Source organism: Megalopta genalis, chromosome 12 (assembly GCF_051020955.1).
Source record: "Megalopta genalis isolate 19385.01 chromosome 12, iyMegGena1_principal, whole genome shotgun sequence".
NCBI classification, from domain to species: Eukaryota; Metazoa; Arthropoda; class Insecta; order Hymenoptera; family Halictidae; genus Megalopta; species Megalopta genalis.
The window spans coordinates 12,663,210-12,690,989 of NC_135024.1; the positions used below are offsets into that span (position 1 = coordinate 12,663,210).

General features: G+C 41.6%; 1 protein-coding gene across 4 annotated transcripts in view; it reads left to right on the top strand.

The window, feature by feature from the left end:
• LOC117222890 (zinc finger protein rotund) overlaps positions 1–27,780 on the top strand; it is a 353,257-nt gene that overhangs the window by 120,503 nt on the left and 204,974 nt on the right. For all 4 annotated transcript variants that reach the window (XR_004490780.2, XR_013034578.1, XR_013034579.1 and 1 more), the window contains exon 2: positions 434–712. Coding sequence is in view for 1 of the 4 variants with exons in the window: in XM_033474911.2 (XP_033330802.1) it covers positions 434–712 (279 nt within the window). In the remaining 3 variants the exon portion in view is untranslated. The remainder of the gene's footprint in view (positions 1–433; positions 713–27,780) is intronic.

Below are 27,780 nucleotides of genomic sequence, written 5' to 3' on the forward strand. Positions count from 1 at the left end.
CGGAGCCCGGCGTGATTTCGTTCCCGGAATTCGTTTAATCGACAGCTCGAAAACCAGCCCGAGCCCCCCGCCCGGCTGCAAATAATTATTCGGACTCGAAACAGTGCGCGATTCCGATAATCGCGTGAAGCTTCTCGACGGATCTCGTTAATTCTCGTACCTCGGAACGCGGCACTTCGTTTATGCTCTGTTATTATTACCGGCGATCGTTTTACAAACGTGGTCGACGACGGTTCCGCGGCATGGTTTTATAAACGTTTCGTTAACCGACGTTGAAGCGGACGAATTAAAACGGAAATCGACTGTCGTCGACGACGACGGCGCGCGTGTCCCGCGCGGTATTACCGAATTTTAATCGCCTGTTCGGTAATGTTGTTTCGTTTGAACTCGTGCACGTGACTCTCGTTAATTTGCTCTTGCGTTTCTGTTGCAGAAGGCCTCTTTCGCGTGGTCCGAGGGCGGCGAGGAAGGTGGCGGAGGTGGTGGCGGCGGAGGAGGAGGCGGCGGCGGCGGCGGCGGAGGAACAGGGGGCGCTGGAACGGGAACCACGGGCCCAGCAACCACCGGTGGCGGAGGTCTGGCCCATTGGGTCAGCGTGATGGCCGAGCACATCCACAACCCTCATTCCGCGACCGGGGTTGGAGGCGTCCATCATCAACAGCAGTCGCCGCCTCAACCACCCTATCCGTGGAACAACGGCCTCTCCAGTGATGTGAGTTCAGTCACTCCAGATTCCATTCAATTATCGTAGATTGTTGATCGTTGCGTGTCTCGCGCAGGGAACCGTACAATTTAGGGGGGAAAGACGAAATATGAGGAATGACTTGGAATTATTTAACAGGCTAAGACGTCGGCGAACGTTACGCCTGCCGAGCACTAAAGACTTAATTTATTTATACGTCTTGCTAGTTTTATTACGCGCGCACGAATTAAGCTTATTCAGTCATTTCCCACGCAAGATTCTTTATAGATAAATTCATGCATTTTAACAACAAGTTTACGGGACCTGAGTTGGTTCTGGTTACGGGAAAATGAGTGTATTAAGTTTAATGTTAATATAATTTGACACGATTTTTAATATTAGTTATTCAATTCGTATTATTATGATCACAATTAGTAAGATTTATTTGGTATAGTATATGAATATAGCAAGTATTTACATAGGAATATATAAGAGGAATAATTTTAATATTTATTAGTAAATTTATCAAGATAATATTAATTTTATTGTTTGGATTTAATTATTTTAATATAGAATCATAAATAATCTTTCTTTTCTATGTGATCATGATTTTTAATATTAGTTATTGAGTTCGTATTATTATGATCTTAATTAATAAGAATAAATATATTTATATAGGAATATATAAGAGGAATAAATTATAATCTTCTTTTCTAAAACCAGGACATTTTTAATATTAGTTATTCAGTTCGTATTATTATGATCTTAATTAATACGAATAAATATATTTATATAGAAATATATAAGAGGAATAAATTTTATATTTATTTGTAAATTTATAAAGACAATATTAAGTTTATCCTTTGGATTCAATTTTGTTAATATACAATAATCTATTTCTCTATGCTCACGATTGATAAGAATTTATTATTAAGAATATCTTTTTAAGAGTAATTTTTCTACTTTTTTTTTAAATTACCATTAGTGAGATTGTAATAATACATTTTCAATTTTGTTACCTGGAACAAGTATACAAAAGTAGCAACTGAAATATATTACCGTTGCTTTGACAAAGCTAGTAAAAAATGGTTGCTTTTAGTGCTTCGTAAATTTAGTGTTAGAATAAGAACTGTAAAACCGGCCATTCTGACTTTCTCCGTGAACCTAGACCAGTGCAGTAAATTATTCCTTTCCGGTATAAAAAATTGTAAGGGCTGTCAGGAGCCCGTAGAATCTAGCGTTTTGAATACCAAAAGATCATCGGAAAAAGTGTCGCCCAACGGACGATCCTCGAAGGCGAATAAAAAAACGACAGAAGATGCCAAACGACGGGTCCCGCGTCAACGGAAGACGACGCCGCGCCGTTACACGTGTCCCAGAAAACCGCGAAAAAAAAGGATCCGTCAGTTTTTTGGCCGGTGAACGGGTTACAACCCCGTCTCGATTTTGTTTTCCGCTCTCTCCCCACTATTTCGCCCCTGTTGTCTCCGTACGGGAATCCTGCATAATTTCGACGAGGCTGGGATTAGAGGAGGAAGCGGTGAAAGTGAAAGGACTCGGAAGGAAGACAAAGGGGATCGACGGGACCGGCCGAAAAAAAAATTACGACGGACCAACGGAGGGGCGATAGCTGGAAAGGGTTGAAGATCTCTTTGCATACTCTTTCGCCCCGCCCTGCGGGAAAAAAAAACAAACAGACGGAAGCGCGAAAAAAATTTTTCGGTCCGCGGGGTGGGGGTTGATTTGAATACGCGGGGTGGGAGATTTTTCTCTCGTGCAACGGCATCCTCGGCTGTTTTTTGGCACCACGGGTTTTTTAACGGACGTTCTTCGCCAAGCTTTCCACTCTGCTGAAACCACCCTTGAAAATCTACGAAATTACTATGACAACTCCTCTTGAAAAATTATTAGGTTCGGGGAAACGAAGTTTAACCCTTTGCGCTCGAGTGATGACACTGAAGTACTACGAAAAATTTCAAAATATTTACCGCGCGAAATAGTTATTGCAATTTATAATTCTCTATCCATTTGAAATATTTGATCAATGCATTTTCTACACGTGTCACAAAATATTTTGTTAAAATAAATAATCAACAAATGGAATGTGATCTTTTTAAATTACTTTAAGCGCGATGGTATAATTTCTCACTGCGAGGAAACGAACACTCATTGTGAAACGTGTTGAATAAAAGTTAATTCCTCGGTTAACAAACTAAAAAAATTATTAGAAATATAATTGTCGTACGAATCACAAGATTCAATTTTTTCATATGGATAAAATCAATTAAGCTATATAAAATGGAAATACTGTGGCTAAGAAAAACTATTTTGGATTTAGAGCTGAAACGATTTCCAGCGCAAAGGGTTAATTTCAAATTGTACTGCACCGCTACCTATCACAAGACCGCGCGTTGATGGAAAAGACAGAGCTGCGAGCGTAGAAAAAGTATCGCGGGGTAAGAGGGAAGAGAAAGTTGTAGAATGACTTAGAAATGTAGAAGAAATGGAAAAGAGGCTGCAGAAAAGGCAAGGTAGATCGTGCAATAGAAAGTCGCTACAATAAATTAGGATCGGTTAGGTTGGAGTAGATTAGGGTAAGATTTATAGGAAGATGAGTGGTTACACGAGAAAGAATAATATGAGGATAGATCAAGGAATATTGCGTTTACGTAACAATCGTTACAAAGAGAATAGAAAAATGAAAATTAATTCAGCTCGAAAATATCGTTGACTATAATTTAGTCACGTTTATGTTTCGCTAACGCGCAGAAAAACTTACTTAATCCTCGAATAGCCGACGCAAATGAGCGACGCCGCGCGCCTACGCCGGGTCGCTTCTGACCCATAGCTGAACGTTTACTATGCTTGCTATGCACCTAACTTTTTGCAACAGGATGTTATCGAATAATATTTATCATGTTGAGAGGAGAGGAGTTCGTTTAAACAATGTGCTTCTTCGCTACCCTCATGGGTCAACGGCGACCCGGTCTCGGCTACGCGAAGATCAATTATTCTCCGTTTCTGGGCTCAAAGTCATCCAAAAGCGTTGTGTTCGTTTTTTCATCAGCTATAACAATGCGAGCTTACGAATACATTTCGCTATTTGAAAAAGTGAAGGTGACCTCAGTTTCTTATTGAATAAAAAAGTTTTCAGGAATTTTTATTATTGCACTTATAAATCAAAACCGAGTACTTAACAACTTTTATTCGAAACATTTCTGCGTCGAGAATTGACCTAAATGCCTAAAAGATCGTGGCGACTGTTAGGGTAAACACCCTATATGTCACATATATTTAATAATGTATATATAAAGTAATATATATATATGTATATATAATATTATTATTATAATAATAAATATATATCTATAATTTATTATTATATGTATATTATATATATATATAAGTGCCTAAAAAATCGTGGCGACTGTTAGGGTGAACACCCTGTATGTCACATATATTTAATAATGTATATATAATATTATTATTATATGTATATTATATTATATTATATTATATATATATATAATAATTTAATATATATATATATATTTATTATTATTATTATAATAAATATATATGTATATATTATCCTGCTGCATTATTTTGCCGCGCAATTTCAACAACCACCCCTTTGAACGCCTCGGAGATCCAAAGCCCTCCTTGAAACGCCTGGAAAACAAACACCGTGGATTCACAACGGACAAACGCAACGACGGCCTTGTGCTCCAACAATCGCGACAATCAAAAACTAGCCCCCCACCACCGCGACAATCAGGAACTACCCCTTCCATGAGACAATGGCCTTGGAACAACGGTGCCTCGTCCCGTGACACGTCGCAAGGTGCTGCGACTCGCATCCTCGAATCCGAATGACCGCTCAGGCATTCTGTAAAGGGGTGAGCGAAGGTGAATCAGGGGTAGGAAGACGCTTCCGTGGGCCCCGAGGATCAGCCGGTTTTTTTGTCTAGGCTCGGGCGCGCCCGCAGGACTCTTGGAGAGGCCTCTGCGGAAAAAACAAGGAGCCACGACAATGAGGGGACGATTTAAATAATCCGCGGCATGCAAATGTCTCGTAGATTCTCACGGGACGGGGCCCGTCTGGCCCGTGGGCCGCGGTCACGGGTGGGGACTTGATCCGCCGAGAGAAACAGGAAGAAGGAACCGAAGACAATCGCGCGATCTGCATACGGGTGCCTCGAACCCTCTTGCGCCGCGTTTCGGGGATGATCGACGGCTCCGAGCTAGAATTTAATTGGGCTTTCAGACCGCGACGCTCGGTGCTACTTTTTTGCAACGTGCAATTTTTGACGCTTGTAGCAGCATAATGCCGCTGCAATACCCTGTAATATACAACGTGTCCATCGATAAGCGCCGTTTAAAGTAACTGGTACACGGTTTACTTTAGGAAACAAGCGTTAAATATATTTTTTATGCTCTTTTTTGCGTAGAATGCGTTAACGCAAAAAATCATTTCTTTTTACTTCATTTTAGAAGGTCATTCGAAGGTTACTTTAATCCTTTTAAATGGACCTGTTTTTCCTTCGCTAGAATGAGAGAGCGTAAAGTAACGAATTCGGAGTACTATTTACAAGCGACCTTGAGGTGACCTTCCAAGCCATAAAGATACAATATTTTTTGCAACAGTTGGGGACGATCTTTTCCGATCTTTTATTTACCTTGTTTACAGGATATGGTGAAAATGTCTTCCTACGACTGCTAAACATTGGCGTAGTTTTCTCGGAAACAATCTCCTCACGACAACAGCGATCATTTCTGAGAAAACTGCACTAATATTTAGCAGTCGAAAAAAGAAATTTTGAGATCATATTTTATTATTTTTATTTAATTTTGATATTCTATAGACGATGGAAATAAAAGAACAGGAAAGACCATGCTCATGTGTTGCATTAAAACTTTACTTTTTACGACTTGGGAGGTTATGTCAAAGTCACTTGTAAGTGGCATTTGAATTCGTTTTTTTATGCTCTTTTTCGTTGTAGCAAAACAGAAATATTGCCTTCTATTTAAAAGAAAAAAAAAGTACGTAAAAAATGCATTTGACTCTTTTTTCATAACGTCAACTATTTATTTGTTATTTCATACAGCACTTTCGATGGACACCCTGTATGCGATGATTCGCATTAATTTTCGGACGCCACTTAAAACAGCATAACTTTTTTAAAACTAGACTTGTATATTTTTTTAGCTGTCAGAGCAACTATTTTCCTAAGGCAAGGTCGACTCCTTTTTTCTTTAAATTGAAAATTGGTTGGAATGAGTCTCTTATTTTTTTTATAAAAGATTCGTGTTTTTTAACTCTTTTATCACAAGTTATAACGAAGATTTAAACAATGCGTTTTATAGGTCTCTGTAACTTACGTTCATGCTGAAAATTTCTTCGATATCGGTTAACGTGGTCACGAGTTATAAATAATTAAAAATAGCGAATGTCATGGTTTTCCACGATTTCCGACCAGAAACTGTAAGAAATTTAGAAATTTTGATATCTTTCAATGCCTGTAGCTTGGCTCTGAGTTAACCAATTTCGTAAAAATCTTCAGTATGCGACATTAATAACCGGGATCTGTAAAACTAAATTTTTTAATTTTCGTTGTAGGCTCAAATAAAAAAAGTTAAAAAACGTGACTGTTTTACTTTTCTTTGTCATTCCAAGTAATAGCAAAATTTAGGAAAAGCAAACAATTCAAGTCATTTCGTTCAATTTGAATAATATTATTCTGTTTCAAAAGGTGCCCGAATATTAACGCGAGACGCTGTGTGTTGTATACAGGATGTCCCCAGCATCGGCTATACAACCAAGAAGGGCGTGATTTTACATTAAAAAACAAATCGAAAATGAAGAATAAAATTTTTGCAATCGAGGTTTCGTTGTCGCGAGAATCGACTTTGAATATTCAGCATTTCCAACCATTTCTACATTAATAAAGTAAGTTAGTAACTAAATTAGAAATCTTATTTTTACTTAAATCCACTCTAAATCAATAGCCATGAATGAGTAATAGAGCAGATCGTGTTGATACTAATGGTATTAGTACTATTTATAAGTGACGTGTGACTTCTATCGAGATCCATCCATCTAAACTATTTTAAACCATAGTTACTTGCACGCGTATTCGCTGAATATTCAAAGTCGATTTTCCCGACAACGAAGCCTCGAATGAAAGACATTGTATTCCTTATTTTCGATTTGTTTTTTTTACGCAGGATCATCTCGGTTGTACCACCGATGCTGGGACACCATCTATATTTCAGAGCATCAAATGCCGTTTGAAATTTTAAAATATCGTTCACGGCTACTAAGATATAATCCATCCGAGTTGACGAATTCTCGTGCTTCGTAATACCTTAAAGATGGTAGTTACATCTTAAAGAGAGAATTTATCATCGTAGAACATTTTATCATTATAACATATGTTATAAAGATGAACTTTGCAGATGAACTCAGCAAAATACTTTGGAATTTAGTATTATCCTTCTCCCTGCTATTGCACAGGGATAAAACATGTCTGTCTTAAATCGTTGGCATGTTGTACGTTGAAATGCAGCTATAAAGTCGTGCAAAGAACGTTGTCGACTAGAACGTATCAGGGAAATTACGTTCACAGTTCTCATACTTTCTTTACATAGTCGTAATCATACCGTTCTTTACGCACGTCACAAACTTGTTATAATTACTGACACACGCGGATACACTGCACGATCTTTATAAGTTACATCATTTTTACATAACAATAAAGTATATATGTGTATGTAGAAAGTAACGTAACGGAAGAGACAAACTTGACAAGAAGATTCATGACTTAAAGTAACGTCAACTGTCACATCCAATCGAAGAATTTTGCTCGTTTCAGCCCATTTTTAAGATATTTAAGTAGACAGTGTTAAAAATGTTCAAAGTAAAAAAAAGATCGTCATACTAAATATTACTATTAAAAAAATACGGCCAAATATCGGAAAGTTATTGACGTTTACAGAGAAAAATACGTTAAAAACAATGCTTATGACATTAGTTTCAGAATTTATACTTTAAATTTTGCATTCTTTTTATTGTAAAAGATTTAGGCCAAATCTGGTCCACGAGCAGTCATACACACAGAGATTGCATGAATTTGTAAATACTTATAATTTGTATATTTCCTTGTTAGTCTTATCATTATGCATCATTTTATTTTTTTTATCACAGATTTCCGCAGTCAAGTGAACCACAGTAATACTTTTTTAAACAAATTTTTGTTCTATACATACTACCAGTCCTTATCGTTACTTATGGCCAGCCTTCGAAAACCGACGTAAAAAGAATTCTGCATTTTTAATAACGTATTCGAATCCAGCAAACTGGAAAACATGGGAGTACCGTTTTTCATAAAAATCGATGCATTTATGAATTCTAGCCAACTTTTTGAGACGAGGTTCAGTAAATTCTCCTCAATTGTCCTTCAGTTTGTTAAACAAAAATGGACAATTTGGGAAGGGGAGATACGATTATTCGAGCTTCGAGGCTCGTTTTTATAGTTGCCGATTATCAACAATTATAAAAACGAGGCGCAAGGCTCGAATAATCGTATCTTCTCCTTTTCTGAAATCGTCCATTTTTGTTCTCAAGCTGAGCGTCAATTAGGGAGAATTTACTATACTACTGTGCGACGTCTCTTCTTTCTTACGTTTAAGTAAAATCTTCTTTAACACTAGCCTAACCTAACGTATGTTGCTTTATAAAAATGACTCGACTGACTTTTTATTTGACTTTCGCCAATTTAATCACAATATACAGGGTGTCCCAGATTTTAATGTTGAAACTTTGTCAGTATATTCTATGGCACAAAGTAAGAAAAAAAATGTTATGTAAACATAGGTCATATAGAGCTTTATTAAGAAGTTATAACAAAAATTCAGAATATAGGAATAGTAAACACAAGTAAAACAAAAATAAAAAATAAAAAAAAATCTTCGATCGATGTCAATCATGTATTGTCAACAACGGTTATTAATACATTTCGAAATGTATTAATAAACACAGCTTACATAAACACACGGCATGTGCTGATCTATTCAAGCCAATGCTCGCAGTAACAGCAAGTTGATTACTATTCCTATTCTGAATTTTTGTTATAACTTCTTAATAAAGCTCTATATGAGTAGTATTATTTAGTATGACATAACATTTTTTTCTTACTTTGTGCCATAGAATACATTAACAAAGTTTGAACAATAAAACCTGGGACACCCTGTATGCTCGAATAAAGTAATTTCCTCAACCGTTTCTTAACGGGGGACTTTCCATAATTTCAATAATTTGAAAATAAAAAATGTGTGACCGGTCCTTTTTGTCTTACATGGTAGATTTTAGCGTTAATAGGTAAGATCTTCTTCTTCGGCCAGGTTATCTTCCTCTAGGCAAGATTTTCTTGCCTGGTCGAGGTCTTCTTTCGTAGACAAGATTTTCTTGGCCAACTATCTCCGACCGAAGTCGACGGGGGAAAATCATTTTGCTCTGTAAAAAGTATACGGCGGACAAGTAGGGCAAGGCGAAGACTGCGAAGTAGTCCAAGGCCACGAAGAGCGCCCCGAGCGTTTGAAGGGGGTCGGGAAGGAGTTACCCCTGTAAACACGTTTTCGGATGTTGTAATCTGTCGCCGGTTTCGCCCAGCGGGTGGTCAACCCTTTCTCCGTGCTTTTTTACGCCTGCCCGACCTTAATACCTTAAAACGCTTAGAGCAGCTCTTTAGGGTAATTTCGCGACGCAGAGGGGAGGGAGACGGATTCAGCCCGGGATCGGCGAAGATGCAAAACACCTTGGAAAACACCGGCCCGAAGCGACTAACTGGAATCCGGTGCCGCGTGAGACTCCAGCAAAAGGAAACTACCCTTACGAAGATTATGCAAAGGAAGAAGAGTTTTCCACCCCTTTGGCTCCGGTTCCTCTGTCCCCCTTTGTCACGGTGCCGGGTCGAAAATTAAAATAATGGCCCTTCGCGTACCCTGCTGCCAATTTTTTCTCTCTCGCGCTCTCTCCCTCCCTCTCCTTCTCTCCCTTTCTCTCCCTCTCTCTGTTTTACTCTCGTTCTCTGCGACGTCTTCTACCCCCTCCGCGGGCCATTCTCCACCGATCGAATTTTTTTCCACGGATTTTTTTTGCTCGCGCAGCAACGGATGCAAATGGTGCAACGGCATTTTTGTCTCTGCGCGACGTGAGACAAAAAAAACGCGAGCGCAGGGGAGAGACTCATTGTCTCGATGACGACGGGACCAACCCCTTCGTCGGCCGTTCCTCGATCTGGATCGGCTAATGAATTTTCGGCGTAACGTATCGCCATCCAGAGATCGCTATAGACCCTGCAACCGGTCGCGATTTTTTCCACGGACTTTTTTTTGTTTTTTTTTTTTTTTTCATCCTCGTTACATTGTGCCACGGGGGCCGACGGCTGTCCCGGTTCTCTGTGCAACTTTTTCCGCGCGTTTTTTACGGGATCAGGGTTACGCAGTCAACTCCGGTTGACCGGATTTCCCGCGGGGGACGGCTTATTATTATTCTACTCTAATTTCGAGTTTCGTCCAGGGGGCGAGAGTAACTCGTTTAATATATCGTAGATCGTTTAATTGAATGCGAGGGGTGGGTCGGATACCTCTCGCTGGTTCTTTCCCGGCGTCCCTTTCGTTCTATCTTACTCGACAGCTCTTTCCTTTCGAACAGGAATGTCGCGGACGAATCGAGAAAATGCTTCCCTCGGAGGAATTCCTCTGGAAACGCGACAGCCTGCAGCGTTTTGCATCTCTCGCGCTTCTAGGCGACCGCTTCTATTCGAATGAAAAAGAAAATGGCGGGGAGGAGAAACCGAAAGCGAAATCACCGAGAAATTGTTCCGCCTGGATGGTCACCGAACGATCGCGGTACGAAATCGCGGGAAAAAGGGCCATAACTCTGTCCCGGGCCCAAATGTTGTGACACCGGCGCGCGTAAAGGGGTTCCTGGATGCGACTTCGGCTTTGTCTCTTCTCCATCCCCCGATCGAACGGCTCCGATGGCTGTCCACGGGGGGTTGTTTCCCCTGGCACGGTCATAATGCGCAAATTGTTGGCTGTGAAGTGTCTTCGACTGAGAAATCACTGTCTTCGCTCACGATTATCTCTACGGTGTATGCGAACGCGTTGAATTCGCACCTTTGAGCTGCTCCCAGCAATGTAGCCTTTGGATGTGCACGAAATTATGTGATGCACTATGTACGTTATAATATATTAAGTCTACCGGAAAGTTCTGTCCGATAATGTCATTGCAAATTTCGATAGGTATGCATATGTTCGTTTGAGACATATATTTTTGAAAAATGTTGCTCACAAATTGCCATCACGTTGGCAAGAGGTCATATGTAACGACGGAAATTATATTGTACAATAAATATTACTAAATTTATGAAAAATCTATTATTTCCTTTCATTTCTCAAACGGACAGAACTTTCCGATAGATCTAATATAAGTTGGCCATAATTCGTAAGCTCATACGATTTCAACGAAAATCGACGGCAATATGTTGTCAAAAATGCAACATCTTTTTAAGTTGATCGTAGAATATACAAAGGCTAGTTACAAGCATCAGATGCAACAGCAAAAGTGTTTTAATAGTTAGAATGATAAGAATTAGAATAAATAAGGGATACATTTTTTCGATCACTATTATTGTAAGGTTACATACTGCAGAAATCATTGATAAAAAATAAAAGCCTGTATTATGATGGGATTAACAAGGAAACGTATACTGTTGCATACAATTTGATGCAATGTGTATGCATGACTGTTTGTGGACCTTTAGCCATATTTTACAATAAAGAAAAAGAAATGCAAAATTGAAAATGGAAAATCAGATTGTTTTCAATTTATTGTTCTGTGAATATCAATAATTTTTCGATTATTGATTTCGTAGTTCTATTTGAACATCAAAAGGTACTTACGATTAAATACAATATAATGCTATTGATTCGGCAAACGATTACAACGTTATCTTTGCAGTTCGACATACAATATAACGACGGACCTTTTTGACAAAACAGAATTATCCCTGACATAAACATGAAAAATCAGCTAAATATCTTGAAAGATATTGAACTTACAAAAAGATGTTTCAAGCATAAGTAGTGCATTTTTTTACGTAGAATAAGATTCCGAAATAAAAAATATAGGTTTATCATAAAAACAAGCAAGATGACTTTGAAAGAATCTTGACTTCCCACACGAAATACTAAAATTCGCGTGTCAGTTTGGTCTTTTTTAAATCGTGCGTCTAAGAGATATTTTACAATCCCAACCTAAATGGGACACCCTGTATATAACGTATGCACTATAGCAGCAACTGCATTTAATTCGAAAATTGCATCTCGGCTAACTTTCCCGAAGAAGGTAGCACTCTGCGACAACCCTTATTGTACACCTCCGCTAAAGCTCTTTTGCCCGCGAATAAGAAAAATGGACTCTTGCGCCTAGATGCCTAAACCAATGCAGCATCGTTACGGTCGCGTTTCGATAATAGCGATGTGCGTATCGGCGCCGATTATTCAGCAATGTGCCCGTGGATCGATTCCCAGGATGGGAAGAGTCACCGCGTGGAGATCGGAAAGCTTTCACCGTTATGCTCGAAGACGTGGCCAAGAGTGCCGCAGAGCGAGCACCGTTAGACGGAAAAAAAATGTTAGCGCCCATGAAAGACGTGGCCGGAACGTTTCTTCCGGAGATTACATGTCCCGGCTCTCGAGAGGAGCGAGAGGAGAAAGTCGCATGCGAGGGGTGCGTCGCGCGCGAGAGAGAGGGGTGCGTATGCAGATCGTCGTGAAAGTGGAGTACAAAGGAGCCATAGTCTCACGCTATTGTGGTCCAGGTAAGATAAAGGTGCGTCGGGCCTCGGGCCGTCTCCCCGGATACCCACCCGGTCCTCTCCTGATGTCTCTTTAATTTTTATTAATGACGGCGAATTTGAATTTCTGCATCGGTGATATGGGAACGACGCCTCAGACGACGTAGCGTACGTGACTCGGACGGATCTCTCCTCCGAGTGAACGACACCTCGCGTCATCGATCATAATTATCCGGGACGGGTTAACAGTGACGATTCTCGATCGGGATCGAAGGGTAGCTGCGGCGGGAACCCGGAGAAATCGATCGGAAACGTATTAATTGTCGGAGATCGAAGGCGCTGCGGTGAAATTTTCAAGATCGGTCGGACCGTAATTGATCGAAGTAACGAGCCCCTGGAGAACTTTTGCCGGTGGATTTCGAATATTATAATTATCTTTAACCCTTGCACTCCCCTCCAAAAGTATTGGGACACTTACAGAAAGCTAAATAAATTTGAGAAACCGATAGGAGAATTGTTACGATTTCCTCGATTTATTTCGAAGTTAAATTGTGTGAAACTGTGACAAGTACATTTATGTGTACAATTACAATGTAATAAAAATAATGTCAATTTTTCTAAAAGATTTTTAGATTTTCTCTTTGACAATGTATCCACCGCGTTTTGTAATTACAGAGGAGACTCTCTTATCCGAAGGTTTATTTTTGTAATATCTCGGTACCAGGACATTTTGTTATTTACAAATTTCATTCGAGTTCTCTATTAGGCGATAATGCATCTAAATAATACGATGATTAGGTAATGGGACGTTTGAATATCGGAATATTGTAAAAATAAATGTTCGGATAAAGGGAGTCTCTGCTTGGACCAATAATCTTGGACTAATTTCGGCATCGATTTTATTAGTTATTGTCTATTATTTCAGATCATATTCGGTTCCATGCATTTTGTACTATATTCCACATGCAATAAATTCGTTCCAATTGTCCCTCAGCTTGTAAACAAGAATAGAAGAGAAAATACGGCTCGAATAATCATATCTCCTGTTCCAAAATTGTCCACTTTTGTTCACAAGCTGAAGAACAATTGGGAGAATTTACTGTATTTAAAAAACGAAATGGCCTCAGAACCTCAGATCATTAGAATATAAAAACCCAATAAATAGATAAACTAATTGCATAAGTGACGAACAATTTTTTACAACTTGACACGTAATTTCGACAATACGATGCCATAAAAGTTAATACTAAACATAAAACATTACCCAAAATAAATAGAAAATTACAATTTATACTAAATCAACAGATGTCCTAATACCTTTGAAAGGGGGTGTATACATATACCTCCCTCCTTCTTTCGTTTTCTCTTTTTTTTTGATAATCTTGTGACCTTTAACGTTATCTACCGTGAACGATCTTTCAACAGCTGAAAAAAGCTTTATTACCCTTTCGCGCGTTCTCCTCAAAATATGTTTCATTTCCGATAAAATTGATCCATAACCAGTTGGATCGTCGTTACTTGACACATTTCCCATCGATATCAGTTTCGATACCACAATTTTGTTATCAAGAAAGGACTATAATTGGACTGATAATGTTTGATGCACGTTTGTTCAAAAACTGGGATACACAGGTACCCTTATAGGAGAAAAGGAAGCGTAGGAATGAGTAAAAATTCTCCAGACAATTAATAGAAATAACATATTATTGCGCTAATAAATATCAAATAAATTAACAAAATGAATGTTTAGGTAATAATGCAAAAGTTATGAAAGAAGAGTAACGTAATGTAGAGAAGTTCATCATAGGGGCACCCGGGTACCCTGGTTATAGAACGATGCCCATGATTTAGCTTATTGACACAATGGTTAACGAAACGTACAGCTGAATTTGACTCGAAAAGCAAGGATAAAGTGAATTCGAAGATTGATGCTGGCCAGATCGTCGCAGTTGATAGACCGTTGAAAAAGGTTGTTGCTCTCGTGGCTCACCGGAACGCTTCGGCGTCGCTGCCGCCGCGGTCTGCGAGACGGGGAGAGAATCTAATTAATGCATTCCGTGTTGTCAGCTCGTTAAAGTGGCGCGTAGAAACGCGTGTCGCGAAGAAACAGTAGATTCAGTGTTTTAGACGGCCACGTGTTTTTTAATGACGAGTAGCAGACGCCGCGGTTGCGGCGCGGCGCAGCGTTTCGTGGCGGGGCGGGTCGATCGAAGGGGCCCCGCGTGTCTCCCGGACTTTTTCGACGAACAAAGCGCCTCAGAGGCCCTCGAATAAACGCTCGGAGGGGAGGGGGGATCTCTGTCCCGGCTGCTCCGATTTAATTCCGGCGAAAAGTATCCCCGCGGAAAGTTTGGAAACCGTCCGAAAGCAAACTGCGGGACCCGCGAGGAACGGAGACCTCGGCTCTCCTGCTTCGTTCCTCCTTGCTCCTCTTTCCTCTTGTTCGCCGGCCGGAAAAAGTTGGTCAAAAAGCTCCCGAGGTTCACGCTACATTCCATTCCGATTCAATCGGATAACACATTCCTACGGAATCGTGTGTTTTAAGACTTTCCCGGCGGAGCGGGCGGGAGAAGGGGGGGAGGGAGGCCCGGGCACGATAAGAAAAAGTTGCGCGGAGGATGTCGAATTAAATTGAAAAGACTGTCCGCAGGGTAGCAGCAACACCGGTCGCGAAACTGTCGAAAATTTTTCGGGGAGACAGGTGGGGGAAGGACGCGCGCGCGGAAAGTTACGCGATTAAACTTTCAACTACTTCCGCACGTCACAATCGAGATTCCCGGAAGTTCCGGTAAGACTTTCCGGGGAAGTTCGGTGCCGAAGAAAAATCCCGAAAGTTCGACTACTGAAAGGGATTTCCAGCGTGTCCGCTCTCTCTCTCTCTCTCTCTCTCTCTCTCTCTCTCTCTCTTCTTTATCTCTCTCTCTCTCTCTCTTTCTTTCTTTCTCTCCCTTTTTCTTTCTCTTTGTCTCTCTTTTCTCTCTTTTCTCTCTCTCTCTTTGCACCGCCGTTTCCTTTGGTCCATTGCTGCGCCGATCGAATCGATGTGTACCGAACGCAAGCGCTGCTTATTTCTGTCTCCTCGGTTTCGCGAATTCCTGGCTCGGGGAACGACAGCGAGGCTCGCAGCGAAATTGCGAATATCGGAATCGATGTTTAAGCCAGACGCACAAACGCACCGAGGGAAACGGAGGAAAATTGGAAAGCAGCACGCGCCCCCACGATATATATCGAATCCGGAAGCTTGCGAGTGCATTCCCGAAATTTCGCAACGCGTCTACTGGAAAACAATTCGCGATTTGGAAAACTGTCGGCGCTCGAATATCATTTAACCCTTATGTAGGCAACCGAAGTTTTTACGGTTGTTTGGCAACCGGAGTTCCCAGGTATCTAATCTAATCGTGTTTTTAAATTACAATTCTACAGGACAATTTTTTCGATTTTACGGTTTCTTCGAAATTCGTCATTTTCCTCTTCGCTTGTATCGAAAATGCTGTTTTAAACAATTCAAATGAAAAATAATTTCGAAATGCAATTTATTGATTTGCTTCCTCAGGGTTAATCCTCTACGTCTGGATATTTTGGTTAGTGTGCTTGAAATGTTGGATTTTTAAATGAACAGTAAATACTTCGTATCTTTTATGGTGAAAGATGTTTATTTGTTCCGACGAGTTTTTTCTCAAATGATGAAAATACAGGATTTTGGCGAAGCTCTTTTTGGCAAAATATGACGCTAGCAGTACGCAATAAGACTGGAAAAGAGGTTATGTCGAAAACATAACGGAAACATGGGGGCGGACATTTTCACGTAATAAAAATCCGACATTTTCTGGATATTTCAAATAACAGTGAACTGCAAGCGTAAAAGAAAAGTAAATAATCGGTGTCTGTTTTTGCGCCAATTAGGGGAAGAATTCTAATGTTACGAGACATTTTTCATAGAAACTAGGGTTAGAAAGCATTCTAAATTAGCCACATACAATGAGTTGTACATATGATGCAGAACAAAAATGGAGAAAAACTCAGAAATATTGCCATCTCTAATTACATACTCTAATAATTCTAGTAATTTATCATCATTGTTTGTAACGACCTATCCGCGACAAGGAATAAACACTAAATGAACTAAAAAATCATGTAATATATTACGTAATTCCAACATAAGAATTACACATAATTCACGAAACTACAGCTAACTAAAGTAACTAATTAGAAAATAAAAAATGTAAAAAAGCGATTTAAATAGATCGTAAATTTTATTCGCAATAATTGCTATTGCGTTGAAAATTGTTTTCTTAATTTCCTTGTAACTGAAAAAGAATATTTCTCAATTCTTATTTAATATTAGTATTACTTTATTAATCTGTTCTCTTACAAATGAAACAGTGTCCACATTTCTGGACTAGAATATATTAAATAAAAACGGAGATATTTTAGTTTTATTTTGTAATAACTCCTCGCGCAGTGTCGCGCGAAATTAAATTGTCCGCGCGCGCGCGTTTCTTTGAAAATAAATCGTAAAGCAAATCGGTTAAAACGTTCTACATAAATGAATTTCCGCAAAATGGGGATCCGAATCGATTTTGCGCTATGCGTAAACAAAATTATAAGTAAACGTAGAAAGTTGGGATACCCGGTTCAACCCGATAATCGGTCAAGAACGGAAGTCGAAACGGAACTTTTCCCGGCGGGAGATCTTAGTTGCAGAACTTCCTCGAATTCGGTGGCGCCGATTAAAAGGAAATAGGAGCAATTATACGAGGAGGGTCTCCGTCGACGCCGGAGGAGCCGTCTAAAGAGGTCAAGAGCGAGCTGTTTGTCGCGGAGAAAAGGGAAATCGCGGCGAAGGAGTCCTGCCGTCAGAAATAACAGAGGGAGAATGTGGCGAGCACTTTCTCCGGAGAAAATTTCCCTCGGTTTTCCCGCTGCTTAACGAAGAATACGGGGGACGGACGGAGGATCGATGGCTGGAAGACGCGAGCCATAAAGAATCGAGGGAAAAAATGCCTGTGGAAATATCGGAATCGATATTCGACCCCCGCCGGCGACGGAGGAAGGCGGTGGAGGACGAAGGGAAACGAAGGGAGACAGAGAAAGACGGGAAATGGAAGAAAACTGAACCAGGCGCCGGACCGGCCTTTGAAGACCCGTAGCTACCAATGTTGCCGCCATCTTTCCGATATTTGATGGATCTCGGGAGAGAAAAGAAGACCGGCTTCTTCCATCTGTCGCGCGATATTGAAGATCCGCCGAAAGGGGTAGAGCAGGGACGAGGAGGGGCGGCCGTGTCCCCGGGATATTTACGTAATTAAATATGCGAGAAAACCGTTCCGTTACGCGTTTCGAAGGCTCCGGTCGAAGCTGCGAAAAAATCTCATTCCCGGGGCGTTCCTGAACGTCGCGTCGTTGTCTTATATATTTTTCCTATTGCGACAGGACCGTGCAGAAATCCAGCCGAAAAGAATTCGCCATTCAGAAAATTGTGCGATTTAATATCCGAGGCGTTGGACGAGGGGGAAGGGGAGGAGATTTATTTACGGGCGCGGAGCGGCGAGTTTGATATTTCCCGAGCGGTTAAAAATGTCGAAGGAAGCAAAAGGTCCGGGGGAAGACGTTATTTTATTCGAATGATTGACGACCGCCGACTGGCTCCCGATCCCGTCGCTCGGCAATTAATACGTCGAATTTGATCGTTTCCTCCTCCAAAGTTCGAGGACGAGCGCGCTTCGGACGAGAGAAGCCGCCAGTCAAACTTCTTAATTCAATTACAGAAATTATTCTCGGCGGAGTGGAATTAGAAAACTCAATCCCGGACGTTCATGTCCGTGCGGCGGAACAAGTGGAAATGGAATGGTCGCGATCGACTGGGACGAGGCGCTTTAAAACATGCTCGCGGGGAGACTGACCAAGCCAACGAATCAAATTGAAAGCGTCTTGCGATTCGAGCCAAAGTGCTTCCTCATATCTTGGAATAATCGAGCTGGGGTCTTCGGTTTGTTTTCGGGCACGATTGTTAATTAACTTTATCGTTATCGAATAGGATGTGTTCAATTTTTTTGGTTGGTCAAAAATAAACGAATAAAGGTGTACGAAAATTTAATGTAGCTTATTCGTCTGAACATTAGTTTTTGTGGTAATCGCGACACCTCTAAACTTCTCAGCTGTGGACGACGTGTAGCCACGTCATAAGGAAATGGCAATTTTGCATCTTACAACGAGAACAATTCTCCAACGATTTAGGTTAAAATGCTTGTGAAACGTATTCATAAATGTCGCACATTTTAGGATAATTCTAGAACAACTTGCCGGAAGAAACTGCGAAGAAACTGCGACGAAACTGCGCCCAGTGTGATCGATAAAAAACGCATACAAAATTGATCTTAAAAGTACAGCAATGTCTCTCTAATTGACGCTCAGATTGCCCACAAAAGTGGACAATTTAGGAAGAAAAGATGCGATTATTCAATCTTTACGGTTCATTTTTATAGTTACGAATTGTCAACAACTGTAAAAACGAGCTGCAAGGCTCGAATAATCGTATACCCTTCTCTCAAAGTGTCCATTTTTGTGAACAATCTAAGCGTCAATTAGGATGAATTTACTGTGATCTGTTAGTATGTACATTCTGTTCCAAGCAGTTTTGCTCGATTCGTCATTCAGACCATTTGATGTTTATAATAATAATAATTATTATTATAAATATTATAATTATATATAATATATTATAATATTATAAATATTATATAATAATAATAATAATAATAATTAATATAATATATATTATATTTTTAATATATATTATTAATATAATTAATATAATAATAATAATAATAATTATTATTATTATTATTATTATTATTATTAATTATTGTATGCATAAGAACTAAACAAACTTATTTGCTAATATATTCTCAAAAAAAAAAGAAAGTCCACACATATATAAACTTATAAAATATATCTTCTTAGACCATTAACCCTCAGGATTGAATAATCGTATCTTTTCTCTTACCAAATTGTCCATTTTTGTGCATAATCTGAGCGTCAGTTAGGGAGACATTACTGCAGATCGACGCAGCTGAATGGTTAATTTATTTGTGTACAGGATTCATATATATTACGATTTGAATGCCCTTCCGTTCGGGACATTCGTGCGATGTGTATGCGTGTGCGCGCGCGCGCGCTTCAAGCGGCGATATTGTACGTTCCCGTGTGCTCGTCCTTCTTGTCGTACAGGCTATCGAAGTGTAAACACGTGTCAGTGAAGACTGCATTATGAAAGCAGGTGAAGTATATTTTTCCCAGCGCGGATAGATTATTTAAAACCAACCCTTCAACATGATATCAGAGAGAGCGTGGTTTCGCCTTTCTCTAACATTATTCGACGAATTAGAAAACGAATTATGCCCGAGAACGAACGAAAGTCACGGCAATTGGTCAGCCCACAGTAACCGGCTCCGCTGGCTCGGTCTCCGATTCCAAATTCTCTGCGAGATATAAAATCCAAAACAAGCGAATCGAAGATTGAAACGGCGCTGGTTCGTTGAACCGTTCCGGAAGGGGTCCGTCCGGGTTGAATTTCTCGTGCGGCGATCGACGGTCGCGTAATTCTGCGGCAGGAACCGCTCCATAAAACGCAGCCCGATGCGCCGGAAAAAATAATGTTTTCCCGGGGCGTCGAGTCGCCGGCGAAAAAAAGCCGAGGGCGAAAGAAAAAGGCGAAACCGAGGAGGACGGGGGGGGCCGCTGGAACGGCTGACGAAGATCGATATCTCGAAAAAAGAATGTCGGCGAGAGAAAAAAAGGAGCTGCAATTTAGCGGCAGAATGAACCTCGGAGGGTCATAGTTACCCGTTGCCGGACTTTATGGATTAAACGAGGAAAACCGGAGTGAACGGAGAAGGGTTAGGGGGAGGGGGGCGGGGAGCGATAAAGAAAATCGCGGTGGCCGAGAGAACAAGGGTGAAAATCCTTGCCGACATTCGCATAAACGATATCCCCCGGATAAAGGAAACGATTAAAAATCTTGGATACGCGAGAAGATTAGAAAACGCCGCGATAAGATTGCGTTCCCGAGGGAGAACGACGGAGAAACAGTTTTCCGTCGATAGTCGACGGCGACGTTAACGCGATAGTCGGTCAGTTCGAATTTCTCTCCCTCGTCCTCTGTGTCTCACGCGCGCGCGTGTATGTATAGGCGAGAGCGCGCGCGCACGTGTTCTGGTCTCTCTTCTGCTCTCCGAAGCCGGCGGATATTTTTATAAAATTATTCGGAGCCCGAGGCGTCCTCTATCTCGCCGCTATTTTGATGGAAACAGGAAAAAGGGAGGAAAAGGGCGGCACTCGCGGAAATAGGGAAAAAGCGGGGGGCGAGGAAGGGAGGCAGAGGGGGCCAGAGGGGATACGGAAGAAAAAGAAAAACCGGCCACGGGATCGATATTGAACCCCCTCCCGGAAAAAAAGAAGGGCGGGAAAGAACGAAGGTACAAAGAGGAAGAAGCCGAGAGAGATGGGGCTTTGAGGAAGGACGGTGGCTCGCGATAAAAAGCAAGATTTTCAATATGTTGCGGAAATATCGACGAGCTCCGCTCGTGTCCGCCGTCTTCGACCGCCCACGACTCTCTCCGACCCGACTTTTTCGCGTTTTATGCGACCGTTGCTCCTGCAGAGCTTACCGTTCGCAGTGCCGAGGACACTCGTTTCCTCGTTTCCGATGCTGAAAACAATCTCGCGAACCGCTCCCACGAGATCTGGGCGAGCAAAAATGCATGCGGAATTAGTCCGCCTCGGATCGAGCGGATCTCGCGAGCAGGGAAAACGGTCCTCTCTCCGACTCCGCGCCGAAGAAACGGAACAGTCGAACAGATTTTTATTAAGGAACGTTTCGTCTGGGCCAACGAAACCGTACGAATAAAGGATGAGGGTGCCGTCGGGTGAGGTGAGGGAGGGTGAGAGAGAGGGTGAACGCGGGTGCACCAAGAGGCGGAATAAACGGCGAACGCGAAGGAATCGCGAGAAAATTCGTCGCTCACCCCCTCCGGGTGACCGATGAGCGCACCCCGGCACGCTAGATCGAGAAATATAACTTCTTTCGGTGGGGGCGGCTGGGGCGGAGAGGCGGGGAGTCGGTGGCACGAGAGTGGTACGGGGTAGGCGGGGTGAAAGAAAGAACTCCTGGAAATGACGCTCGCACGGACGTTGAAAAAAAAGGACGAAGAAATATCAGGATCGATATTCGACCCGGAAAAAGGAGCAGCGCTGCGAGGTGCCTGGAGGGGTGCGGGTGCGGGGCGGTGGGCGCGAGGGGCCGACGGGGGCGGCAGCAAAGGGGGCGGAAGAGAAAAGTGAGAAAAAGGAAGCGGCGTGTGCACCCGGAGAACCCCGGGCTGCACTTTGAAGGAACGTACAATGGCGAGGCGTTCTCTTTCCTAATATTTACAGGAACGGTCGAGTCGAGTACCGGCAATTCCGCCGTAGCCCTTCCTCCTCCTCCCTCCCCCCATTACCGCACCCGATCATAATAAATGCTACTGCCGCTGTCGAACCGCCGCGCCGCCCCTTTTATTCATTTCTACATATCCTTTCAGCGCGACCGTTTTCCGTTAATTTTTCATCGGGACTCGGCCGTCGCCGACGCGTTCGGTCGCGCTCGCATAATGAAACAAACGGATATCGCGCGTTCCCCGGGAATTAGCCCGGAGACGGGCCGGCCTAATCGTCGCGCGGTGTTTCGTGACCGTTCTTCCTCGCCGGTTCGAAAGGTCGCGTCGTCTAGGTTGAGAGATCCGTACCAGGAGATGCACCGGAGATCTATTTTTCATATCTCGCCGGGCGCGGTAATCGTTCGAAGTTATTACACGCTATTATCGGCGGCCCTTCTCATGGTTCGCAGGTAGCCGAGCCGTCTAATATCGATTCGATGATCCACGATCGATCACCGGTTCTACGAGCCTGTTTTTTTAATGCGACGATTCGCAAAAGAGTCCCCGGGGACGGATTGATCGGGGCGGGAAGCCCGGTGAAAATGAGCGATCGACGGGGTCTCGAGGACGACCGTGATCGACGCATTAATCTTCGTTGATCTCTCTCTCTCTCTCTCTCTCTCTCTCTCTCTCTCTCTCTCTCTCTCTCGCTTCTCGACGCGGCTAAGTGTTCTAAATATTCCGACATCTGCGTCGAGAGATTTATCGTGACGCTGGCGCCGCGAGCGGAGAACTCGGCCGAAGCCTGGAAGAAAAAACCGAGTGGGATTAAGGGGAAGCGGTGTTCGAGCGTTCCTCCAAGATTTTTCTAGGATTTTTTTCCGAACCGAGAAACCGGTGATTTTTCCGTTTCCACGGGCTCGAGGTATCGAGGCGATATCGTCCGAGTTCCCGGTTGCATCGGCGACGCGATCCGCCGCGGCAGGTGCATAAATTCGCGGGCCGGCAGGTGCGCGATGATCCGGTGCATCGCAGGGAAATCGACAATGGGCCCTTCGAGCGAAACGACTCCAGCGAACTAACGAGAACCGAACCGAACCGAATCGAACCTCCCTCCGCCGTTCGTTTTCGCTTGTTTTCCGATACAACGGCGATAGATCCGAGGATACGGAACAAACGTCGCCGGCAACGAGCACGGTTTTCGGGAACGGGTTCGTAACCGGGCCGCGCGAGCCCGTTCATCGCATCGTCGGGATACTTCGTTTTCTATAACGGAGGATTCCCAAGGGTTTTTTTTGCCACCTCTGACGAACGTATCGATTTTCCGGATAATTTATTTGCACCATTAATTTCGAAACCTGAGAAAAGTTGCTCATTGTTCGCGGAATTGTATTGTGGCCGGGATAACAATGTAATTTCAATATCCATTCTCTCGCATCACTATAATTCAATAACGGACGGAGAGATCCGTCGACGTTGCTCGGAGATGCGCGGAAAGGAGCGGAGAAAATGTCGATCCTAGTCAGCGAAGTGCGTGCTGCTGCTAATTGTACCAACAGCTCCTCAATTAAATGAGTTTCCGCCCCTAAGTTACGCGCGCGGATCGTGCACGTACGTAGATGAATCTATAACATGAAGCACAATTAAAATCGGACATTTTCTTTCCGTGTTGAAAGTTTCGCTTGGGATTCGGGATTTTTATGATCTCGCGAAGAATTGCGTGAAATCTTTGTCATCGATCGTAACAGTGACAGTAATAATAATTTAACGCTAGATTTATGGAACCCGTCAAACTGACGGATCTCTAATTTTTTAATTCACGATTATTCATATCGTAAAGATGCATTTATGAGTTATTTATTCAATTTATATGTTACTTACGGCGAATGTTACAGTAGCACTTGTTAAAAATCAGAATAAATGTCTTATTGTTACTTTCATAATCTAATAAAACTAATAAAATAATATATAATATAATATAATATAATATAATATAATATAATATAATATAATATAATATAATATAATATAATATAATATAATATAATATAATATAATATAATATAATATAATATAATATAATATAATATAATATAATATAATATAATATAATATAATATAATATAATATAATATAATATAATATAATATAATATAATATAATAAGCTAATAGAACTAATAAAAGTAAAAAACTAATAAACTAATAAAAACTCCGTGGATCTAGTGTTAAAGGATCTCATGTAATCGCGACATCTCGTATTATATGCACTGATGAATGTTTGGAGTTTTACGCGTAGTTGTGAGAAGTTTATGTGTGCCGAGCTCGAGTGATTTCGTCAGCATTTGTAAGAGCGAGTTCGAATAGACACCGTATACATAGTATTATTGTAAGCCCATATAAAATACGTGAAGCGTGTAGGTCGCGTTAAGCAAGCTGTATCATAATTATCTTAATTACAATACAGCCACTGGAGCACTCGTTCCAACAATTTGCCTACGATGTAGGCATACATAGTAGAAATACATACGATGCTTATATGAGCCGTTTATTCTGAAAGTGGCATAAGTCACTTTTTTTTTTAAATGAAAAGATGTCGTTCAATTGTAATTAGTGATACCATTAACTCGATTTTTTTGAAAAAGTGACTTATGCCACTTTCAAAATAAACGGCTCATATGTTAGGTGTTGGAATTAACTTTTTTGTGTTTCTTTCGCGAAAATGAACCTTTATTACAATAGAACGGTAACATGGTTTTTATTTGAAGTACTATGCCCATCGTTGGCAACAACTGTCTCCCATCTTTCTGGCAACAGAAAGTCGTTCTTCCGGGGTGGAAGAACGACTCATCTTTTGAGGACACCCACGAATCGACCTATTTTTTGGATATCTTCGAAAATAAGAATTGCTCGGACAGACTATGGATCACTCATCGGAACAAATGATGATCAGAGTACGGCGGGTGAAACAGAACTTCCTTTCGCAGTGTTTCTAAATATTTTTTTACCGGTTTTGCAACGTAAGGCCGAGCATTGTCGTATTTGAAAACCACTTAGTCGTCTCTTTCGGCATATCGTAGTCGTTTCAATACTCGGTTAAATTCGAACAGTTATTATTAGACTGCGATTTTTACGCATTTATGGCAAAAATGAAATTCATTCCTGTTTCAAAATTCATTTTGGAACAGTCGAGAGATTAAAAGAATTTAAAAATATCACTGTATTATGGTAACTGGAAAACAAGTTAATTCTTTATTATTTGTATTCATTCTTCATTCTTTCATTTCTTTTATTAGATTGAAAATAATACGGTGATATTTTTAAATTCTTTTAATCTCTCTACCGTTTCAGAATGAACTTTGAAATAAAAATTATCTGCATCAATCGCAAGAAATAGAAACTGAACAACAAGTTAATTCTTTGTTATTTATATTCGTTCTTCATTCTTTCATTTCTTTTATTAGATCGAACACTTCTTGCAATCGATGCAGAAAATTTTTATTTTGCACGAAAGTCCGCTGTCTGGTTATTGTTCGCTTATTATTCACACTTCAGCGAGATGACTTACGCTGATTCGTTGGCAACAGGCATCTGTCGAGAAAAATCAAAAAACTAATTCCAACACCAAATCCAATGCCTACGACACCTGTTGTCGGCATTGTTTGATCCGGATTTGCCGATTCACAGTTGTATCTGTATTCCTTCGCACCTGGGAAATGTGTTCCACAGGGGCACGAGGGTTGAATCGAGATCGACCTGCTTTCAAACGGAAGCTACCCCTTCCTCGACCCATCGAACCCTCGTGTCCCGTCGAAATTCGGACCGCCGGAGCCGTGTCGGCTCGCGGAGCAATTCGCACACCGGGAACACGGTATTTACATGCTATAGACGAGCCATTATGCGCGGAGGAGAACGTTCGAGCGTCGGAGAAGATGTTCGGGGAAGACGATGGCTACGGAGCTACTTGAAAACGTCGATGGCCCCGTATCGCAAAGACGTCATCGCGGGCATTAGAAGCCTGGAATCAGCGTGTCGCACTCGAAGTGCACCGCAATCCTCGAGGGCCCTCTCGAAGGGCCGGCTCTCTGGGAGAATTCACGAAACAACCGGCCCTCTGTGCTCTCCCCGACGTCGCTCCCCCTCTCTCTCTGCTCGCGAGCAGGGAGAGAGGGCCACTTTTGTTGCTCGTTTCCTTGGTCGGTCGAGTGCTCGATTCACTTGTTGGGCCAATTCCCCGGTTTTCGTCGCGTTCCTCCCCTCATCATCTTCGTCCTCCATCCGCCACCGATTGCAATCGCGAATTCGTTCCCCGATACGCCGCGCCGCCGCGAATTTTTCCGCGAAATCATGGGACTTCAAGCAATACCGGGTGTTCATCTCAACGGTCGCGCCGATTTTTCGCGCTAATACGACGGCGAAATGTTTGGAATACAAGTTGACGAGTTCTTCGAGAAGAACAAAGTGCGACAATAAAAATGTCGAGAAATTCTTTTGGTCCGAGGTTCATTCTAGGACCACGCTGCCGAGATAAATATTATAATATTATAATATATTAATAATATAATTTATAATTAATATTGTAATATTTATATTAATTATAAATTATTTATATTAATTATAAATTTTTATAATATTAGGTAGAATCTATTGTTCGTACCTAACCGCTGTGAGCCACCCGGACACGCGAGTTCTTGCTTTCGCTAAATAGATAAGGGAATAAATGAAATAAAAAAAAACAAAGAAAAAAAATAGAAAAAAGACAAAATAAATGTCCGATAAAGAAACGAAAGTTATTCATGGCCCGATCCAATGTCATTCATCGAAGGGAACTATGAGGAACCTGTGCTACGAGGAAGTTGCGAACGGTTATGCACTGAGAAGTTCGAGAAGTTCCTCTGTGCTTCGTGCGTCGCCCATTTTCGGGGGTGTTTTTGTTGCCTTCTGTCGCTGAGTGCTCGCCGGTGCCAAGCACCACTTCCTAGCCAGGAAGAGTCCTCTCGAGATGTCTACTCTCTTCTGGATACCTTAAATTAGGGAGAGTAATGGGCCTGGCGGTTGAGAGTTTCCGAAGCGAATCGTTCCCGCGACTCTCTTCGACGAAACTTGCGTCTCTCTGGTCTGGCAAAGGGGACATCATCCCTTATCCGCCGTCATTCGGACGAGAAAATCCGGCGGACGAACGATAAACGAGTTAGATCGACGACCATCCAATTCAGAACACCGAAAATTAAATCTTTGATTAACCCCTTTCCGTGCCATTGTGATCAATTCTTGGACGATTTATATTCATTGCACGTTCGAGTTCATTGGAACGCTTAACCCTTTGCACTACGATTTCTTTCGCAGCTACGTCGATCAGCGCATCTTCATCCTTAACCCTTTGCCATACTTCAACTAGTCTGATTCGTGATGGAGATTTCTAGGAAGGACCTGTTAAGTATGAATGTTATTCCGATGTTTGAAGTCGAAATAAAATTCTGCCCTCTTGTCGTTGTTATTTAAGCATTCAACTAAATGCGGGTGTACAATAATTATAATATATGAATATATTATATAATAAATATAATATAATAAACATAAATCGTCTTTTTTCCTTAAAAAAAATTATTACAATCGGATAACTTCTGATCGTTGCAACTACGAAGTAAATGATACGCAAAGGGTTAATAATTTTCAGAATAAAACCGGGCAATTTTTGTTTCTTGCGATTTTGGTAACAGAAGAAGCAAATTTTGTTTCGATTTAGAAGACACGAATAACATTCGTATTTAATAGATTAGATTACGTATGAAATCTTCGTCACGAGTCTGGCACGTTGTT